Source organism: Strix uralensis, chromosome 10 (assembly GCF_047716275.1).
Source record: "Strix uralensis isolate ZFMK-TIS-50842 chromosome 10, bStrUra1, whole genome shotgun sequence".
In the NCBI taxonomy this organism is placed as follows: Eukaryota; Metazoa; Chordata; class Aves; order Strigiformes; family Strigidae; genus Strix; species Strix uralensis.
In genome coordinates, this window is record NC_133981.1 from 689,048 (window position 1) to 707,730 (window position 18,683).

The 18,683-nt window shown below is 54.2% G+C and overlaps 1 protein-coding gene across 1 annotated transcript in view; it reads left to right on the plus strand.

Moving 5' to 3' along the window:
* PLXND1 (plexin D1) overlaps nucleotides 1-18,683 on the plus strand; it is an 80,082-nt gene that overhangs the window by 23,809 nt on the left and 37,590 nt on the right. The window contains exons 4-14 of the mRNA XM_074878752.1: nucleotides 622-722; nucleotides 1,380-1,509; nucleotides 2,721-2,895; nucleotides 4,382-4,490; nucleotides 5,392-5,494; nucleotides 9,422-9,526; nucleotides 11,758-11,847; nucleotides 12,687-12,780; nucleotides 15,157-15,320; nucleotides 17,019-17,170; nucleotides 17,360-17,459. Coding sequence (XP_074734853.1) covers nucleotides 622-722; nucleotides 1,380-1,509; nucleotides 2,721-2,895; nucleotides 4,382-4,490; nucleotides 5,392-5,494; nucleotides 9,422-9,526; nucleotides 11,758-11,847; nucleotides 12,687-12,780; nucleotides 15,157-15,320; nucleotides 17,019-17,170; nucleotides 17,360-17,459 — 1,323 coding nt within the window. The remainder of the gene's footprint in view (nucleotides 1-621; nucleotides 723-1,379; nucleotides 1,510-2,720; nucleotides 2,896-4,381; nucleotides 4,491-5,391; nucleotides 5,495-9,421; nucleotides 9,527-11,757; nucleotides 11,848-12,686; nucleotides 12,781-15,156; nucleotides 15,321-17,018; nucleotides 17,171-17,359; nucleotides 17,460-18,683) is intronic.

An 18,683-nucleotide genomic window follows, 5' to 3' on the forward strand; every position in this document is an offset into this window, starting at 1 on the left:
TGAGCGAGGAAAAAGCAGAAACCCGCACATGCTTTCCCTCCAACTGCTCCTGCCGAGTAAGTCACCAGAGGTACTTTGATTTCTTAACAAATTAAGGTTTCCAGAGTGCTTTGTGGTCATTTTGTGAGTAGCCAGATAGTGTTCAGCTCTGCCTAGAAAGGAGCTTTCTGCATGTCTGAGTGAGAGCTTTTTGCGGGGAGGGACAAGCTGTGAAACCATCTCCCAGCTGATGCATCAGAAAGCGTAGCCTGACCATCACACATCTACCGCCAAGGTGCCAGATGAAGAGGAGCAGCTCAGCTCAGCTCAGCCCCGCTGAGCCAGCCTTGTCCCTTGGGCGTCCTCACGCACCCTGGGACATGCGGCCCCCGGCCTGCGACGGGCTCTGCCCGTGTGGGCTGGTCAGACGCAGCACACCCGGCTTGGGGCGGGGCGGAGGACGGCGGTGCCAGGGCCTGCTCCTCGGTGGCCATTCTCTGTCGGGCTTGGTCCGGGCGAACGGGTGAAGCGGCCCCGGACGCCAACGTCTCGTTGGTAGCTACGTGTGGCGCATCCCGGTCGGGTTGAGCATTCCTGTGGTGGCGTGAAACATTTGGAAGCAGTTGTGCTGTTGTCATGCAGATGACGCGGGTGAAGGTGGCTGCCTGCAACCAGTACCCGACGTGCTCGGAGTGCCTGGCCGCCGCTGATGCCTACTGCGGGTGGTGCACGATGGAGACCAGGTAGGAGGGGCTGTGTCCCGTGGCCCTCAAGCCCCAGCAAGAATTTCTGGTGCCTTTGGCATTTTCATGCAGTCACACTGCCATTAGTCTTTGTCCATTTGTTACGAAATACATGCTTTTAAAAACAATTGCATCTGGTCTCAGACGGTTGGGATGCTCTTCAGAGCCAGGATTTAACTGTAGCTGCATTGTTATGCTGCAGTCAGCTGCCAGTGCAGAGAATATCTTGCAGGCATCCGGCCATGGGACTGAGAGAGCCAACACCCTGTTAAAGACCATCTTTTGCCCTTGCAATTATCATTTATGAGTGGGAGACGATCAACACTCGAAAGGGATTTACAAAATTAGACTCTGCGTTTACAAACTGAAGAAGTTGGACAAAATGTCACCTTCTCCTCTTCAGTTCTGGGCTCAGCCTGGCCTGCTCTCGCTTAGCCCGAATCCTGATGCTCTGTTGATGCTGGTGGGAGTACGTGCTCTTATCGTGGCAACCAGACACTTTAAATATAGCAGCAAAGCTTTAGGCTTAGCTTCATGGATGGAGGAAAAAGTTGCAGGCACAGGATTTTCTCAGGACCTTCCCTCACAAGGAAGTCAACATTTTTATCACCTGTTTTAAAAATAATCAACCACAAATTGTTCCCCTGTTTGCTGCAGGTGTTCTCTGCAGCACGAGTGCACGAACTTCACAGGGGCCAACTTCTGGGCGAGTGCAAGTGAAGGAGTGCAGCAGTGCCCTTCCATGACCATCTTGGAGCCTGAGATTAATATCGACAAAGAGAACCCGGTGCGTTTGCTGTGAATACCAAATTAACCATGTGCAGCGTGCTGTAGAGCCGTTACCTGCTCTCAGGGCTGACAAATGTCCACGCTCCTCTAGCGCAGCAGCACGGCCTCGGGCGGATCGGGTACGGGCCGTGGGGACGCTGAGCTCTGTTGTGTGCTGCCGAGTCAAGGCGAGGGTCCCAAAAGCCGGGAGGTGACCTCCGGTGCCTCGGCCGGGGAGGCAGCAGGACGCTGAGCCTGGAGATGAGCAGGGCTGCTAAAGCTGCTGCACTAAACACACTGCAGAGACTGCAGAGTTTTAAAATACAGAGGGTCGGCTGCAGACAGCTAACCCAACTCATTTTCTGGTTTTGTATTGTTGCTGTTTTTAACAATATTTTTGTTATATTTTAAATGTTTTCATCAAAATATTTTTTGTTTAAAGACAGACCCTCTCCCCATGGCACAAATCCCTCTGTACCAAAGTTCTCGCCCAGCCCTAACATGGGGAAATTGCTCACAAACAGGCAGTGGTTGGGGCAGAGCCCAGACCGGCGCTGGAGAAACAGATCCCACGGGACCCCAGCACCAGTCGGGCTCTACTCCTGCGCTCAGGAGCGCTGGGCCGGGGTCCCCGCGGAGCCACCCTGCTGCCAGGGGCAAGCTGGCCGAGCACGCGGGCTGCACGTGTTCCCGAGTCACCCTCCTCAAAAGCGTTCCCTTTCTGCAAAACCTCCCGTCCCTTCCTCGCGGGGGCAGCCGGCTGGGCCCGGGTGTGCCAGCGGAGGATGGTGGCTGGTGGCCGACGGAGGATGGTGGCTGGTGGCCGGCCCTTGCCGCAGCTCCTGCAGCTCCACGCCCCCGTCACCAGTCCCTGGTACGGACTGGAGCAAGTGGGCAGGTTCAGGCACTCAGGAGCAGGGGTTAATTTTATTCTGCACTCGGAGGGCTTAGCCCTTGCGTCCTGCTTCCTCCAAGAGGTCTCCCAGGGACGCCCCGGGGTTAGTTTTCATGCTGGCCACAGTTGTTGGAGTTGGAGGTGACAGAGCTCTTACCACTGCAGCAAGGTTTTGTATGCAGATGGCTTTTAGAGTTCAAAGTGCATAAAATGAAAGAAAATGGCTGCCTGTGGACTTGGGTTGGAGTTGCTAGCCTATGAAGAGCTTGTAAACACTGACAAATTCTAAACATAATTTTTTGTAATAATAGCATTTAATTTTTTGTCTGATCTAGGCCCTGATAATACAAATAAATGGAACTATCCCGAACCTGAATGGAACAAATATTTCATGTGACTATGGAAATAATATCCGCACGGTAGCCAGAGTTGCTGGAGATTATGTAAACCAGTTTATTTATTGCAGTTTACTTTCACGTGAGAAATACCCAGCGTTTCCAGATGACCAAGGTATGTAGAGGAGAACAAGTTCCTTTCATTCTGAACACTTTTGTGGACATAATTTTTCATAGACCTTTTTTCTTTTTCCAATTGTATGCGCAGGTAATGCAAACAGGGAAGAAAAGACCCAAGCTTCTGTTTTATGGGTCATAAGACTTTAAAGCGTAGGAGTTCCATCATCTTAACATGAATTGACAGTATTTCAAATCTATCAATTTTCATTTTAAACATCAGAATTTAAAAGCCAGTTCATGTACTTATTTTATTACGATTCATCTGGTTAGAGCTTCTGCTTTAGATTTAGTAAGTACTAAAACAAAAATGTTCTAGCCCTGGGGAAATAATGTTGCTACTTATATCATATTTTCAGCTACCTTTGTTTAATTTCCCTCCCGAGCATGTGCTACCTTTCAGGAGGAGTTCTGGAAGAAGAACAAGTGTGTACCTAAAGGCAGCTCAGAAACTCTTAATCCCATTCAGGCAACCAAAAGCCAGGCTGAGCTCTTCTAGTGTCCCCTGTTCTCGGGTGGTGCCAGGCGGGGTGCCCCTCTCGAGGGCCCGCGGCGCTGTGGAGCCACAGATCTGGCTAAAGCCAGCCGAGTCCCGACGGCCGAGCTGCCCAGAGCTGATCCTGGCCATGTAGCGATGGAGACAGCCCCGTTTTATAGCTCCTTCTGAGAAGTTCGATGCCTCATTCCAGACTTGAGCGCTTGTTAAATCTTCAGCTTTCAAGCCTGGAGTGAATGCTCTATTGAAGATGGCTGACTTTAGTAGGAGAAGAATTAGCCAGTCCTTTTGAAAATCCCACTTTTCATAGGCAAGTTTATAAGGCTGCATTGTTTTTCTCCCTGGCTATCCAAAGAATGGGAGATCATTAACTGTTCTGTATTGTTGGTTACAGCAATGTCCAAATGAATTTCTGGAATCCAATGCGCTGATTTATTGTACATATTCTGAAAGAGGCATTGTCTCTTGTCCCTGGTGCTTATATGGCAAAATTGCAAAGAAAAAAAAAAATTAAGCAGTTTTGGGGGGATGGGGAGTTAGTATAGCATGTTAAGTAGCCAAAAAAGGGTTTTCCACTCTTCTCTGTGGGTTTGTTGTCATGGGGAAAGTGAGCGGGGTTTTAAAACATGATAACTAACATGTTTTAATTACCACATTTTTTTTTAAATATCATTTAGCACCAACTGTAAGCGAAGACAATAATTAACTCTGCTAATTAACACTTGCACAACATGCTGGAATTTTCTGCTGAAAGTCGCAATGTTCTTTTCTGGTGAGGGTGATGTAAAATGTTGATTTAAGAGGGAAGAGCTGAAAGTCAGAGGGCAAAAGATGAATGGTCCAAGCTCTGAAATGCAGCTTGGAGGAAGCCCTGGAGAAAACAAATCAGATTTAGCCTTTGTTTTCCCAAGGGTCTGTCTTGTCTTCTAAGCATGAGCGTGAGCGAGAGGCTCTTGCAACCCAATATTCTTTGGCTTGATTCTCTCAGACCACGTGGTCGTCGAAACTGCTCTCCGGGTCAACAGCAAAAACATTATCCGGGCCAATTTCACCATCTACGATTGCAAAAGAACTGGAAACATTTACCCGAAGAGAGCGTAAGTGACCCCGGGGCGGTGGCAGGGGTGGGTGGCAGCGGGCGGTGGCTGCAAGGTGGTGGCAGTGGGCAGGTGGCACGGGGCGACGGCGGCAGATGGAGCGCGTGAAGCCGGGGGGGTGCGCGCGCAGCCGGGCGAGGGTCCCCCTGCGCAGGGTTAATGGGGGAGCGCAGCCCCCCGCAGGGCCTGGGCAGGATTTGGCAGAGGCGTAGGGGCTGTGCTGCCAGGGATTTGCAAAGGAGGGTCCTCGCGGCGTCTCGAGCCATCTGGACATGTTGGGTTTTTTTAAACGTGAATAATATTTTTATATAAAGTGTGTTCTGTTAACCCTTAGGCAGCAGAGCTGGCCTCCCAGCCATCCCTGGGGGGGTCTGTGGGGCAGTGAGGGAGGGAGGGACGCATTCCCTCTGCTCTCTCGCCCCTTGCAACCCTGGTGGGGAGCAGCCCTATACCAGAGGGGAGGGCTCTGGCGCACCCACAGAAATTCATCCACCTTCCAGGAGCAGAACAGACCCTGACACAGGGATCCCTGCCTCCTGCCTGCCGGCGGTCCCACGCCCCGCGCAGACCATGGGGGAGAGCCTCCATCACACGCCAGCATGCCTGGCTCCCCGGAGAGATGGACAGGGGAAAGAGGATTTGGGGGAAAAAGAGCGTTTTTCACTAAGCAGGGGAGGGTGGCTCCCGGTCTGCCTCGGAGCGGCTCAGGGGTGACGGGCTCTGCCCACATCCCCGCCAGCTCCCAGGGAGAGGAGGAGAGGAAAACCCAGCACCTGCCGTGGGTTTTTCTGGGCACCATTAAAGACCGAGCAGAATGTGTGAAGATCGATTGCATGGCTGAGGTTTGGCTCCCCTGAGCAGCCTGAAATCTGCTTTTCTCACCGCCCCTTTGCCATTTCAGGTGCACCAGCTGCCTCTCGGCCAGGTGGAAGTGTCACTGGTGCCCCTCCACCTACACCTGCGTCTCCAACCACTCGCAGTGTGACGACGCACTGCGGATGAAGGTAAGGCCCGTCAGACGCCGCTGCTTCAGGAGACCTTCAGTGCTCCACTGCTGAAGGGCTGCCCGGGGCGTTGGTCTGCAGGTGTCGTGCTCGCAGCGCTCCCCGGCAGTGTGGCTGAGCCTGGGGCTGAGACCAGGCTCAGCCCGTCTCGCCTCAAGGTCCCCAGGCTGAGCCTCGCTTTATTTAGTGGCCCTGGGGATCTTCAGGCACCGGTGCCCAGCGTGGCCTGAGCCACTGCTCCCGGCGGGCTCAGGGTCTCCTCCATCGGCGTTTGCCGGCCACAGCTTGTCCCCGGTGGGAGTTGGGACATCCTCCTCTGCTGCTGTCCCGGAGGGGGACGCGTGTGGGGCAGGTGAGCTGCAGCCCTGCCGTGCCGTGCCGAGCTGAGGCCCCTGTGCAGGGAAGGCTGGCAGCCTGGCTAAAGCATTTGGTTGTCCCGCTGCCCTCAGCGGGCTCTGTCCCTTGGCTCTTCATCACCTCTCACGTCTGGAGCAATGCCACTACATCTCCACATCCTGGGACACCTGGGTTTGTGTGACAGAAGAAACGCAGTGATGCTTTGCAATTCGCTTAGCTTTGACTAGGCTGTTGCGGTATGTTAATGATCTGCTGGAGCACACCACTGGTGGTGCTCGTCTAAGGAGAAAATCGCCCCTTTCCAAATTACAGCTTTAATAACCCAGAGGCTTAGTGTGTTCCTGCTTCTGAAATTTAAATTGAAGTTAATTTGAATAAAATTGGCCTTTTAGCAATCAATCTGCCATAGATCCAAGCCAAGCTTGTACCCTGTAAATTGAATATCCCTCTAGCACCGGTGCTCTGCTCTCATCTCAGCTCTTCCAGCGCTCTCCACGCTCATTGTTGGCAGGAGTTTGGCCCCATCTCAGACCCCCCGGCTGACCCCAGGGCAGGATAGCTGCCGGCACAGGGGGTGGGGATGGAGACGGGGCTGCTGCCCATCGTGCCCAGCGTGAGACCCCGGGTGACGCCTCCCGTCCCTGCCGGGGGTGGCTGGGTGACGGCTCCCAGCGGTGCAGGGCAGCGCTGCTCCTGCTCCGTCCTTGGCTGGCGGAGCCTCCCCGGGTCGGTTGCGCTTCCCTGCGCGTATCTGGGCTGCTCGTGCCATGCGGTTCAAATTCTGGGCTTCAGAAAGTTTTCTCTTGCTGCCTGGACGGGGCTCTGGGGGCTGTCAGCAAATTCAGGGCTGCGGGGGCAGCTGGGGACTGCTATGGATTAGTCCTCGCTCAGTGTTTTCAGTCACAGCTGGTAGGCGCTGGGTCTCTCATTAAATCTAGAGGTAGAGCTTGGGCTGCGAGAGGACTTCTGGAGAAGGTCCTGTGTTGCTGGACTGACTTTTTCCTTGACAAAGCGCCACATCACCTGCAACTTGCCATGGCTGGCAAACGCACAATTTGCCTGAGATAATTTGTGTCCTTTGTTTTAAGCATAGCTGGTTCTTGAAAGGCAGGGGAAGAGCAGTTATGCAGTGGGGCAGGGAGCGGGGTGTTTTCCTGGCTCAGCCCGGGTGTTCCTCCCAGACTGCATCCAGGGAGATGCTGGGGAGAATTTGAGAGCGGGATCTTGCCCTGTCCAGCTGTCCCCTTGTTCCCTGCCCCACAAGGCAGAGCCTGGCCTTGTCCCCTCCCCTGCATGGGGCTCCTGGAGCAGGGACAAGCCATAAAACCGACCCTGTGGGGGTAAAACCTTGCCACAGTAGCTGCCGGGGGGAAGGCACGGGGCTTCTCGCACGGAGCCTCCTGAGGCCAGACGAAACGATGATCCCATGTAGAGCCAAACTCTGCTCCCATCGCCTGGAGCAGTCGGCGAGAGCCAGGGCCACCCTCTGGCAGGGATGACCGTGCCTGTCCTTCCTTAAGGATTGCCTTGCCTGTGCTGGCTTTCTGGCCTCTGATCTCCTGCTCCAGAGGTGCCGTTTGGTTGGAAGCTGCACCTGGCTTGGGCACATTCCTGTTTTATCTTTGTGCCCTTCTTAGCTCTTCCTGCTGATTCCAGCGAGCAGCCTGCAGGACGAGGTGCTCTGTAGCCCTGGAAACATGGCGCCTGGTCCTGCGGTCTGAGCTTTCAGTAAATAAACCATGGCTGGCGTGGCTGCACCTGAAAACTGCTCCGCTGGGAAGGCAGCATCATACTGGCTGCATCCGCAGCATTTTAAACATTCAGACCCTTTGCCCTGATCCAGACGTGAACGATACAATCAGCTGGAAAGCTCTATTTCTAGCCGCTGATGAACAGCAGGAGAAGGGGCTGCAAGACGACAAGTTAATCAGTCCTCTAAAGTGTATTTATCTAGCAAGCTACGCCAGCTGCTGTGACATGCAAGGACGCACCAGGCCATAGGAGCTTTTGCATGAATTTTCAGCTGTAGCCCTGCTGGTTTTATTTTAACTCTTTTGATTCTCCTAGGAGAGGCTGGGGACTGAAATCTCTCCCCAGTGCTTCGCTTTGTTGTTGTACTTCTCTTATCATGAGCATCTCTGTTATTTAATCTCCTTGTTTAGGCGGCACCAACTGTGCTTGGTTAAGATGAGTGTCCTGATAGAAATGAAGCGTGTTTTCCACAGTCAAACAGGCACTTCCAGATACTTCCCTGACCCCTAGCTAGGTCTGGAGCAGGCAGAAGAGAAGCCTCGTGCTCCCTGTGTGTCCGGCACCACGGATGTGTCCCGCCGGGCGCCTCGGCGCTGGGAGGGCAGGCTCTGCCCCTCGTCAGAGCAGCAGCAGCGCTGTCATCAGCGGAGTCACAGTGCGGTAACCTTTCATGCAAGTGCGAAGGAAATCTTGCCTGCTGCAAAGTATTCTGCATAACGGACCAAATATTTTGTTGTCTTTTACCCCAATGGCTCCACTGTCAGAGGCATTAATCTGGATATACCCTGGGGCAACGGAGAATCTGGCTTTGTTTCTGCTGTAGTTTTGCAGTGTGATTTACATCTCAGGAGAGAACAGGATGGGCTTGTCATACAGACTTGAATTCTGAGTCAGCTCCAGTATCTGAGCCATCAATTTAAAGTGAGAACAAAAGTAGGGGGACAGATGACCTTTTAAAATCATTTTTCAGCTTCATTTAGGCCTTTCATTTCAGCTGTCCTACTGCTGCAGTCCCCTCGCTGAAGCCCCTGTAGCTCATTATACCCTTTCCTCTGCGCGCACACGCATGCACACACAAACCCCCGCACGCTTCTGCACTGACACCGTGCAGGAGGGAGCCCGCTGGCAAGCGAAATCTCTGCAGGGGCTTGCAGAAATGTGCATTGTGCTGCGGAGACATCGGCTTCCAGCTGGCAGGAGCGGGGTCACACCGGCAGCTTTGCTGTTGTAGGCTGCTGTGCCTCCTTTTAGTGTCACTCTGGCCCCGACTTCAAACATTTAAGTGCATGTAATGGGGGAGCTGCCCAGAGTGGCAGCTGAGGAGTGCGTACGCGTTGGCTTTTTACCCGGGAGTACATTTTTTCTGTCGCAGGAAGATGGAAGCGCAGGCTTGGCAGCCCCACCACCCAGGGCCGGGAGCTGACGGGGGAGCCCGGCAGCAGCGAGGGGGATTCCTGCTGTGCTCCCCTCTTTGCTGGCCGTGGCTGCCGGCCCGTGACTGTGGCTGAGCCCTCCTGGAAACCCAGCTGCCGTGCTGTGGTTGTCCAGCAGCTAGCAGAGGGGGGGATTTTAAGGCAGTGCCATGCTGGGCTGGGCTGAAAGCCTTCCTCGGGGAGGAGGGCTCCGCATGGCATTACTGTTGTGTGTATCACAGTGCCATTTTGATATTTCACTTTCTGGGGTTACAGCGTGATCTGACTCTGCAGATGTAGTGGAATTAATGTTACCAAGTTGTGTCTTCTTATGTCATCACAGAGGACGCTCAGCATGCACCCAGCTAACCTCTCTGGGTTTTTTTCCCTGTTTTGCACCTAACAGGAGAAAATTGACTGTCCGCGAATTGTTCCTGCCTCTTTGGACCCGATGCCCACGGGAGTATCTCGGGACATTACGATCTCACTGGCTAACGCAACTTTCTCTAAGGTAAATGAGTTCCCAGAGAGGTCAGGAAGGCTCTGATGAGCCTAGACCAGTGTGCAGCAAGGTGACCAGGTCAGCTGAAGGGGTTTTAAGTACAAGCTGGTTTCTGCCTCAGGAGCGGGTGATGGGGCCAGTCCCAGTTTGTGTTGGCAGCTGAAGTTGCTATATTAGCAAAAGGTGATGGTGGGAAGCAGCCACCCCGATGGCGAGTGAGGCTGCGTGGCAAAGCCCAAGGGAGATGCTGTTCTTGTCCAGGCATTCTCCAGGGATCTCCCGCAGTTAGTGACACGCTTTTTGCATTTGGTGGGACTGAGGAGGTTTATACACCTTGTAAAACAGTCCCTAGAATGAAATCTTTGGGTTTCCTTGTGGATGTTTGCTCCACCACAGAGCGTGCCGGTGTCGCGCCCTCCCGGCGCCAGCCAGGCCCCACCGCCCCGCGCTGAGGAATGAAGGACAGAGCCCCGAGCTGCAGGCAGAGAGCCCTGTGCTGGCTAAGCCACTGCATGGAAATGTGTTTCAACTTAACTTCTGGTCGTCCCGGCAGAGCTCTTTTTTTCTTGTGAAAAAAAGTCCTTTCTGTGAAATTTTCTGGCATGCAAATGGTAATAGGGTGAAAAGCAGGAGTGGACATCAAATGGTGCCTTTGGAGATGTGTTGCACGCCAGGAAGAACCAGAGGAATTTGGGGCAGGGAGGCTAGGCACTGGGAAAATACTTGCCTAAGCTCTGGTATTTGTAGAAAGCCACCCTGTGTCATCTTGGGTCAAGTCTTCCTCCGGGCCCGTGGCGCCTGGTTTGCTGTGCCCCTGTGGAGGATGCTGGCGCGCTGGACAGCCAGGCAGCTCCTCTTCCTGCGGGGAAAGGAGAAGGTTGGAAATGCTGGTGGAGCTGCCTGGCTTGCCATGCTGGGGCAGTGGGGGTGCTGCCAGGCACCACTTCCACCCGACCCCCTGCCCTCTGGCGCGGGGCAGAGAGGAGCTCGGTGCCCCAGCGGGCTGCCTTTCCTGCACAGGCCCGGCCTCTCTAAAGGAGGATGTGCCCTCCACAATCAGCGAAAAAGGGCGAGAAATCCTCCTTCCTGCGTGGAGGCTGGAGGTGGCTGAAGAGGAAGCAATACTGCGTGGAACCCCGTAGGAAATGAAGTCAGCAGGAAAGGGGCCAAGGCACCACTGCTGCCGGGGCAGCCCGGCTTCCCCCCGCCACCGTCCACAGGCTGTCCTGGGGGCCGGGCGCCTTTCCTTCCCCTTCCCCCTCGGCAGGATCTTGTGAGCATTGCCTGACACACACCCTGACACCGTCGGTGCTGGGGGGGCTGCTCGGGCGGCAGGCAGGGGGCTCAGGGCGAGGGGCTCGGGAGCTGCCTGGGCGAGAGCGATGCACTGGAGGAGATTCCAGTTTCCCCCTCGCGGGTGCTTGTGTGTTCACCGAGCCAGCAGCTGCCTGCCAGGAGTCTGGTGCTCTCTTTCATGTCTTTTATCAGATCTGTCAGTTTTCAAATGGTAGTTCGACCTCAGTAGTGGTGGAGCATCAACCTGCTTGGAGACAGGATTTTTTCCTGCAGGATGGAGGCACAGCAGTAACTCGGGGCAGGATATCATCCTTGTGTTATCAGGAAAACAGCACAAAAAATCTGCCTTTGAACATCCTCCCGGCTGGGTCCTCATTTGAATTAGAGATTTGCTCTGTGCAGTTGTTGGGAGGAGAAGAAAGGTGGCTTTGAGCCCAAATCACAGGCTGGTTTGGTCTGGTTTGGGCGAGGCGGCTTGGGACCGTGTTGGCTCTTGGTCTGCATCGCAGCGTGAGCTCTAAACCCCCTGTCCAGAGGGACCCGGGTACCCGCTGGCGGGGTTACGAGCGAAGCCCAGCCAGGCACCTCTCCTGGTCTGTATGTGCCCTGGGTCGGGCACGTGTCCTCTCTGTGAGTGTCCCCAGCTCCCGGAGCAGCCGCCCCACGCCTGGGCTTGACGCTTCACAGCAGCACGGGGCAGGGCCGGGCTCTGTGCGCGATGCTCAGCCTGCAGCAGCTCTGTGTGTAGGTGTGTGCCGGAGCGGGGTTAATTAGGCACAGATCCCAGCCCTGTTTGCAGTGTTGGGTTCTGATCTCCTGTTTGACTCGGAGGCAGCTCAGGTACTGACGGCAGAAACACAATACCTGCCGTATTGGTGGACTGAGATGGAGAACCGCCCCAAACCGTTGTTGCAGCCGCTCTGCCCTTGTCTTCCCTCTCCCAGGAGGCAGCCCTGGAGTGCCATTTTGGGACGGGAAGGACGTTTGAAGCCCGGTGGGTGAACTCCTCCGCTGTGGAGTGCGTACACGTGCTGGTGAGTCGGGGGGTGAGGCCGCCAGCCCCTGCTCCCCACAGTGTGGGGCAGGTCCGAGGGCAGGGAGGGTCTTGCCCCCAACCTCCCACCCGCCTCCCCTCATCCCTCCCTCCACTTCCAGCTGAAAAACGTGCAAACTGGGTTCACCTCTCCAGCAAGAGGCTCTGTGCATGTGCTGATGCTGCCTTGTCTGCTCCATGGGTATCTGCAGTGGCTCCAGCCCCTGCTCCGCTGGATTGTGGGAAGGAACTGCTTGTTTACCTTTCTAAATGGGAAGAGTTCAGTTCAGGCAAAAAATTTGGCCACCTTTCAGTGTTGCTGTTTCTGTAGCTTTTATTCTGAACTAGGAATTGGCCTGAGGAAATGCTCAGACACTCACCAAAGAGCGGCGTGTAGTTGTTGGAGGGCAAACTGAACCTCTGAAATGCAGCACACATTTGGGCTTCCACTGATGGGAACGTGGCGAGTAGAAGCTGGAGAGGAGCACTTTCCCATCGTGTCACCTGCAAAACTATGTAGTAGCCCTGTGCTGAAAATGTGCAGACTGGCCAGTCTGTAGCTTACCTGTCCGTTTCTACTCAAGCCAGCAGCAAGCCAGGGCTCTGCTCTCACTGTGGAGTGTGCCGTGCCCCAGTGCCCTTCAGTGGGACCTCAGCAAAACAATTAAAATAGAAAACAGCCTTCCCTCTCTTCCTCCCTGCTAAAGATGGGACCCTCCTGTACTGAGAAGCAGTGGTCAGAGAAGTCTCATGAGGAATGTTAATCCCTGTAGTGTGTGTATGGAACCTTGTATTTTACTAAATTTCCTAAGCTTTTCTTTATTTGTTTTTTGTGTGCAGCTCCACACATCAGAAAAAACTGATCTCTTCCCAGTGAACCTTCAGCTGAAGGACAGACCAGACAGATTTATCGACAGTCCTGAGATGATGACAGGTCTGAGTTGAAAATATTTTTATTCTGCTCTCATCTGGTCAGCTTGAATGACTCTCAAATCCTGGCAAAGTTTATAGGCTCAGCTGGGCACAGCTCAGTTCTTTCTCTCAGGCACACGCAACAAACATATTTGCCCAGATCTGCACCCCCGTGAATGTGTGCCCAGAAACCAGATGGGCGCCCACAGACGTCCCCTTTACACCCCGGGAAGGTCGAGCCCCATCCTTGAGCGCAGGCAGCGGCTGAGGTCTCGCCTGCCGGCAGCATGTGGGACGGGGTGTGCTGGTGCTCTCGGTCCCAGCAGAGATGTGGGGCGTCCCCAGGGTCAGGGAGGAATTCCTGCCGGAGGAGATAAGGCCAGGGGAGGGCTCTGCCGTGAGCTCTCACAGGAGCGTGGCATTAAGGTTCAGCATGCTGTAAAAATTGAGTCTTTTTTTTTTCCCTCCTGTGCTGAGAAAGAATAAAATGTGTAAACACATTTCACCCCTGGCCTGCTCTCTGTCTCTGGGAGGAATGCTTGGATTCCCAAAAAAGCCCTTGCTGCATCAGCAGGCCAGGGAGGGCAGGCAGACTCAGATTAGGAGTGCGCTGGGATGAGGCGAGCCCAGGACTAGGGCAAGCCCAAGGGAGCCAGCGTTCACCACTCCTGCCAGGCACCAGGCTGTGTGCTCCTGCTGGAGGCAGCAGCTCTGGGCTCTTTCCCCTCTCAGTCGTGTCAGTGATGGTAGTAGAACAGGCTGATTTACAGTAGAAGGGACTGATTGACCCTGGATGCAAATGAGAACTAGATGCCTGAAGTGAGGCTTTTCTTTGGAGGTGGAGAGACATTAACGCCATCAGCCACTGACCCAGGATAAAAAGGTTTCCCCACAGTAAATCCCAGGGTATAAAGGAGGCTTATCTTGCAAAGCATTCCACGTTGGTGAAATAACCTTTGAAATACCAGCATGGGCAGGCAGGAGACATGACTTCCTTGCAGAAAGAAGAGGATGTATTTTGGAGATACAGAGGTAACCCCGAGGAGAGGGGTGGGAGATCTGAGCTAAGGCTATTCTGATGTGCAAGAGAAGACTCCCTAGTTCCCAGCGTGGGTGTTGCTGGGAGCAGGAACGACAGCGGAAAGAGCGTGGTGGAATTCCCCCTCCTCCTGCGCAGAGAAAGAGCTCACTTACACAGATTGTGTTTGCATCAATCTGAATTTGCCAGAATATTTGGAGATCCTGTGGGACCGTTAGACTGCTCTGGCTCCTCCTCGCCTTGAGCAGATTGGTGTGAGGAAGATTAGAGAGGCTGACTTGCAAGCAGAGACAGAGATGTGCCGGGCCAATTATCAATGTGTGCATCTTTCATACTGTCTTTAGTGGAATTACTGTTATTAGTGGTTATGATTTCAATATTTATTAGCTTTTATTGTAAACTGCGCTTTGGTAGTCCACTGAAGGAATCCCAGCTCTTTGCTGTTGGGTGGAAAACCAACTGGTGTAGCCCACTGGGTGGACTCAAGATGAGGTGAAATAAGCTCATTTTTTTGTGGAGAATGAGACTCCCTTGGTGCTGATGACGTTTAATTAGCACGAGCACAGGCAGACCGTTGAAGGCTGAGGGATTCATTAGTTGCTTATGAAGTGCCTTGAGATTCTTCTGTGAACAGAAGTGCAAAATGTGACTGTTTCTTTGTTTTATGTTCTCCTGCAAAGTCTCCTCTGGGGAAAAGGGTGTGAAAGCAACGTTTCCTGAGTGTTTCTGGCTGTTTATCTCAGCGGATACCCACACTCCAGCAGCAGAAGTCTTTAGGCTGGAGAGGAAATGTAACCTAGGGCACCAGCTAATGAAGAGGTGAAAGCGGTGTAGGAAAACGATGTGGAAGCTGAGCAGGTCTGAAGGGAGAAGTCAATGAAAGGGGCCCGTGGTCACCAGGGGAAAGGAAGGGAACTGTAAACACTGTACAGAGCACTGTAACCATCCGATTTTTGTCAGAGTGTGGAAGCAATGTGATTGCTAACAGGATGGAGCCAGCTTTGCCAAGCAGCTTCCCATGTGGATGCTGAGAGTTGGAAACATGTAGTGTAAATTGACAAAAGGTTCCGAGTTTGGGTGTTGTTTGTTTTTCAAGGGGAAGAAAAAGGAAAAGAAAGTGCTAAATTATATTACAGTGAGAACAAGCACCCAGTCCTTCTGGGAAATCTTCAGGATGGCAGCCAAGCGCTGCCTCATCTTGCTGTATGTGCAAGCTGCTCTGCTCAGCCGCTGGATTTCAGCTGTTCCTTGGATTAACATAGCCGGGGGGCGGGGGATGTTTGACTGCCCCAAGCTAAGCAAAGCTGTGAAAGTCTCAGGCCCAGGAACTCACATTTTCTGTTGTCTCCGGTGGTTTAGTGGAGGTGTACAACTGTGCAACCGGGAGTGCTGACTGTTCCCAGTGCCTGGGGAGGGAGGACCTGGGGCACCGCTGCGTCTGGAGTGAGAGCAGCTCCAGCTGCAGGCTGCAGGGCGAGCCCCCCCAAACCTCAGACGTCTGCCCAGCTCCGGAGATTAAGAAGGTGAGACCTGAATGCAACGTGGAGGGTGCGAGCAGCGGGGCTGAAACCGGCCGCGCTGTGCCTGGCTCGGGGCAAAGGAGGAGCCGCGCCTTGTCCCTGGCACAGCACGGGCCGAACCAGCGCTGAAATATTCACTGAATTCCTGTGCTGTGGAGGCACCTGATGCCAAGGATGTCTTGCTAGTGACAAGATCCGATCTTCATCCTGTTAGTGGGAAAAACAACAGCAGCACAATCAAAATGGCCCAGAGTTCCTGGGGTTGGTAAAAGTGAGAAAGGTTTGTAGGGTCGGCTGAAGGATTCTTACAGGAATAGGGTTTAATGGAGCGTAGCTGCAGTGTGAACGTGCGCCCTATCTCCAGGCTCACGTGCTCTGCAGTTCTGCTGAGATTAAGAGTGGCAGAGGGACCTTTTGGCATTATGCATTTTGAAATGAGTTTTATTTAAATTATGGTTGAATAAGTGTTTGTTGGGGGCATTTGGATCTGGGGTTCTGCTTAGCGGTATGGTACGAGCCAACAAATTTGTCCCTGACAAGTAACAAAGCAAGTATATAGAGCAAATCTTAAAATGAGCTGCCTAGGAAAGGAGAGGCTGGAGAGGCAAAACAGCTAATGTGAGCATCAAAATCGGTGAGGATGTGGGATTTCTGTTCTTTGGGAGGCGTGTAGTGATAGCTGCTCAAAATCAGGTGCTGTAACACCGCATGGAGGGACTGCAGGATCCCCTCGCCTGCCTCTTCCCTCTCATCACCGTGGCAGAGGGGTGCTCCCCTGTGAGCCCCTCCTTCCCCAGCATGCAGCAACTGTTATCAGCACCTTGCCAGAAAATAATGGAAGGAAACCACGGTTCGGGTTGCAGAGTGTCACAGAACTCTGTCTCTATTTCCTTAGCAAATAGTAGCTGGTAAATCCAAATCCTCCGCAGCCACGCATGCAAACAAGCCCTGGCAGGGCCCTCCTGGGGGGCGGGGGGGGGCAGTGCAGCAGGTGAAGGAGGGTCCTGGACAGTTTGGCCAGCTGGTGCATTGTGCTGGTTTTGTGCACCCGTTGCCTTTGCAAGGGGAAAAGAGCCATTTCTGAGCTGCAGGCATTTGTCTCACCCGCGGAATAATGCGGTTGCAGTGCCTGGGGACACTCCTCACGCCCAGCATCCTGTCCCCTCACAGCTGCCCGGTGAAAAGCCCGGGAGGTAGGAGGTGGATGGAGAACAGTCGGATGCGCCCTGGGGTGCCACAGTGCCGATGTCTTGGCCATGCTCCACGCCTGCAGCTGGAGCTGCTCTCACTCATTTTTGTCTTGTTTCTGTCCTGAAGGGCCCTGCGGTGTTTGGGACAGCCCTTAAAAACCTGAGGCAGGGCTCTCTCTTCCCAGCACACTAACATCCCTCCTCTGGGTTTGTCTCTGTCCCAGCTCCATTCCAAGCTGTGGCATGGAAGGATGTTTCACCCCAGATGTGTTTGCAGCTGGAGTAAGCCCTGACCAAACCCTGGTACCAAACCCAGCGTAGAAGTGCTGTGGCTTCTCATTTGCAAAGCTGCAGCGAAGGGGAGCGCAGCGGCGGGAGCGCTGTGTGGGGAGCAGGAGCGTGAGGAGCCACTCTGCTTCTGCACGGGGGGACGGGGGCCCGGGCACAGGCTGAGGGGTGAAGGCAAGAAGCTTCCTGGTGGTTCTCCGCTGACCTTTCCCTTGTGCCACAGATCGAGCCGCTGCATGGGCCTTTGGAGGGGGGGACCCTGCTGACCATCCGCGGGAGGAACATGGGCCGACGCTTCAGCGATGTCCTGGGAGCCGTCAGGATCGGCAGCGTGCAGTGCACACCGCTGCCCGACAGATACGTCGTCTCCGAGGCGTGAGTGCTGGGGGAGCCAGGCAGGAGGTTCCTGTCACCCTCCTGTCCCCTGCCCCAGCCTGTCCCTCCCCGTCCCGCGCCCCCAGGAGGAGGAGGAGGAGGAGGAGGCCGTGGGCTCTGCCCCGCTGCTCTGGTGGGGCAGCCCCTCCGCCCCCTGCACGACAGCCAACCTTCTCTTTCCCATCACAGGATCGTGTGCCAGACCGGAGAGGCTCAGGAGGCGTTTTCTGATGTGGTAACAGTTAACGTGAGCCGGGAAGGGAAGTCCAGGGAGCGATACTCCTACGTGGTGAGTAACTGCCTCACGGGTGTTTCTCTGGTGATTCCTGTGCCCCGTAAAACAAGCCTGCAGCCCCTGCACCCCCAGATGGCCTAAAAAAGAGGGTCTACAATAAAAGATGTCAGGGCCCTCGTGGAGCAGCTGATGTGTCCCCTCGCCTGTGGTCACCGAGCGAGGTCTGACAAATCCCAGCCTGAGCGCGAGGGACAGGGCTGTGGTCAGGGTGTCGCCAGGCACCACCTTGCCCCCAGTCCCAGCTCCTGCAGTGCTGCATCTCCCATTCTGCCTGTACCGCTGTTTCTCCTGCTATAAAGAGCAGCTCATTTTTCTTCCTCCTCTTTTGCTAAAGTGCTATTATGACCTGTGAGATTTTTTGAGACTTGCAAAGTCTCTATGTGGGGTGTAAGTTACATACCGTGGACTCACATTATTTAGAACTGGTACTTTTTGCTGCTGAGATTGTCTTAGTTTTAGCATGAGAATAATGTGTGGGGATTAGACTTGAGCTAACCCCACATCATTATACAAAGAAAAGCCCTTTATAGTGTTCTACTGTACCATCTCACAAAGACAACTTTAATCTCTATAAATCTGAAAGGAATCTATGCATTTCTTCTCCTCCCTACAAGCACCCCCGTCTCTGGCTAGACGCTATTCATGGGCAGCCCCATGCGTCCAAGGCAAACACAACAGGATGGGTGCCAAGGGCATGCTGTTTACTTGGAGCCTTTGTGCTTCTGCTGTTGCTTTAGCTGGGGAAGAATAGACTGTGCTGCAGTCTAGTGGCTTGAAAGAAGACTTGAGCCCCAGGAAATGACATTTGATTCCTGGTAGCCATTGTGAAGAATTTAGGGCAGGATCATGGAGTGTAATCCCCCACCCTGTAACCGATCACGTGTGAGGTGTTTAGTTCAGGGAGGTTTACCCGGCGTGCAGCCAGCCCAGGCGCAGCGCATCCCAGTGCCAGAGGCAGAGCCAGGCCTGGCAGCGCACGGGGAGGGGACCGGCGGGCGAGGGCACTGCCAGGCCTGGCTCAGCGGAGGTTCCCGGGAGGACATTTGCTCTGGGACTCATCCCCCTCGTTTCCAGGTGTCCATGTTCACATCCAGAACGGCTTGGAGATCCAGTATCTGGCGTGGAGCAAGGTACCACAGGGTACAGGCCTTGGGTTTGGGATTTCCGACGCGTTGCCGTCAGGATGTGCGTGCTGCCTCGGCCTCGTCGCCCGCTGCT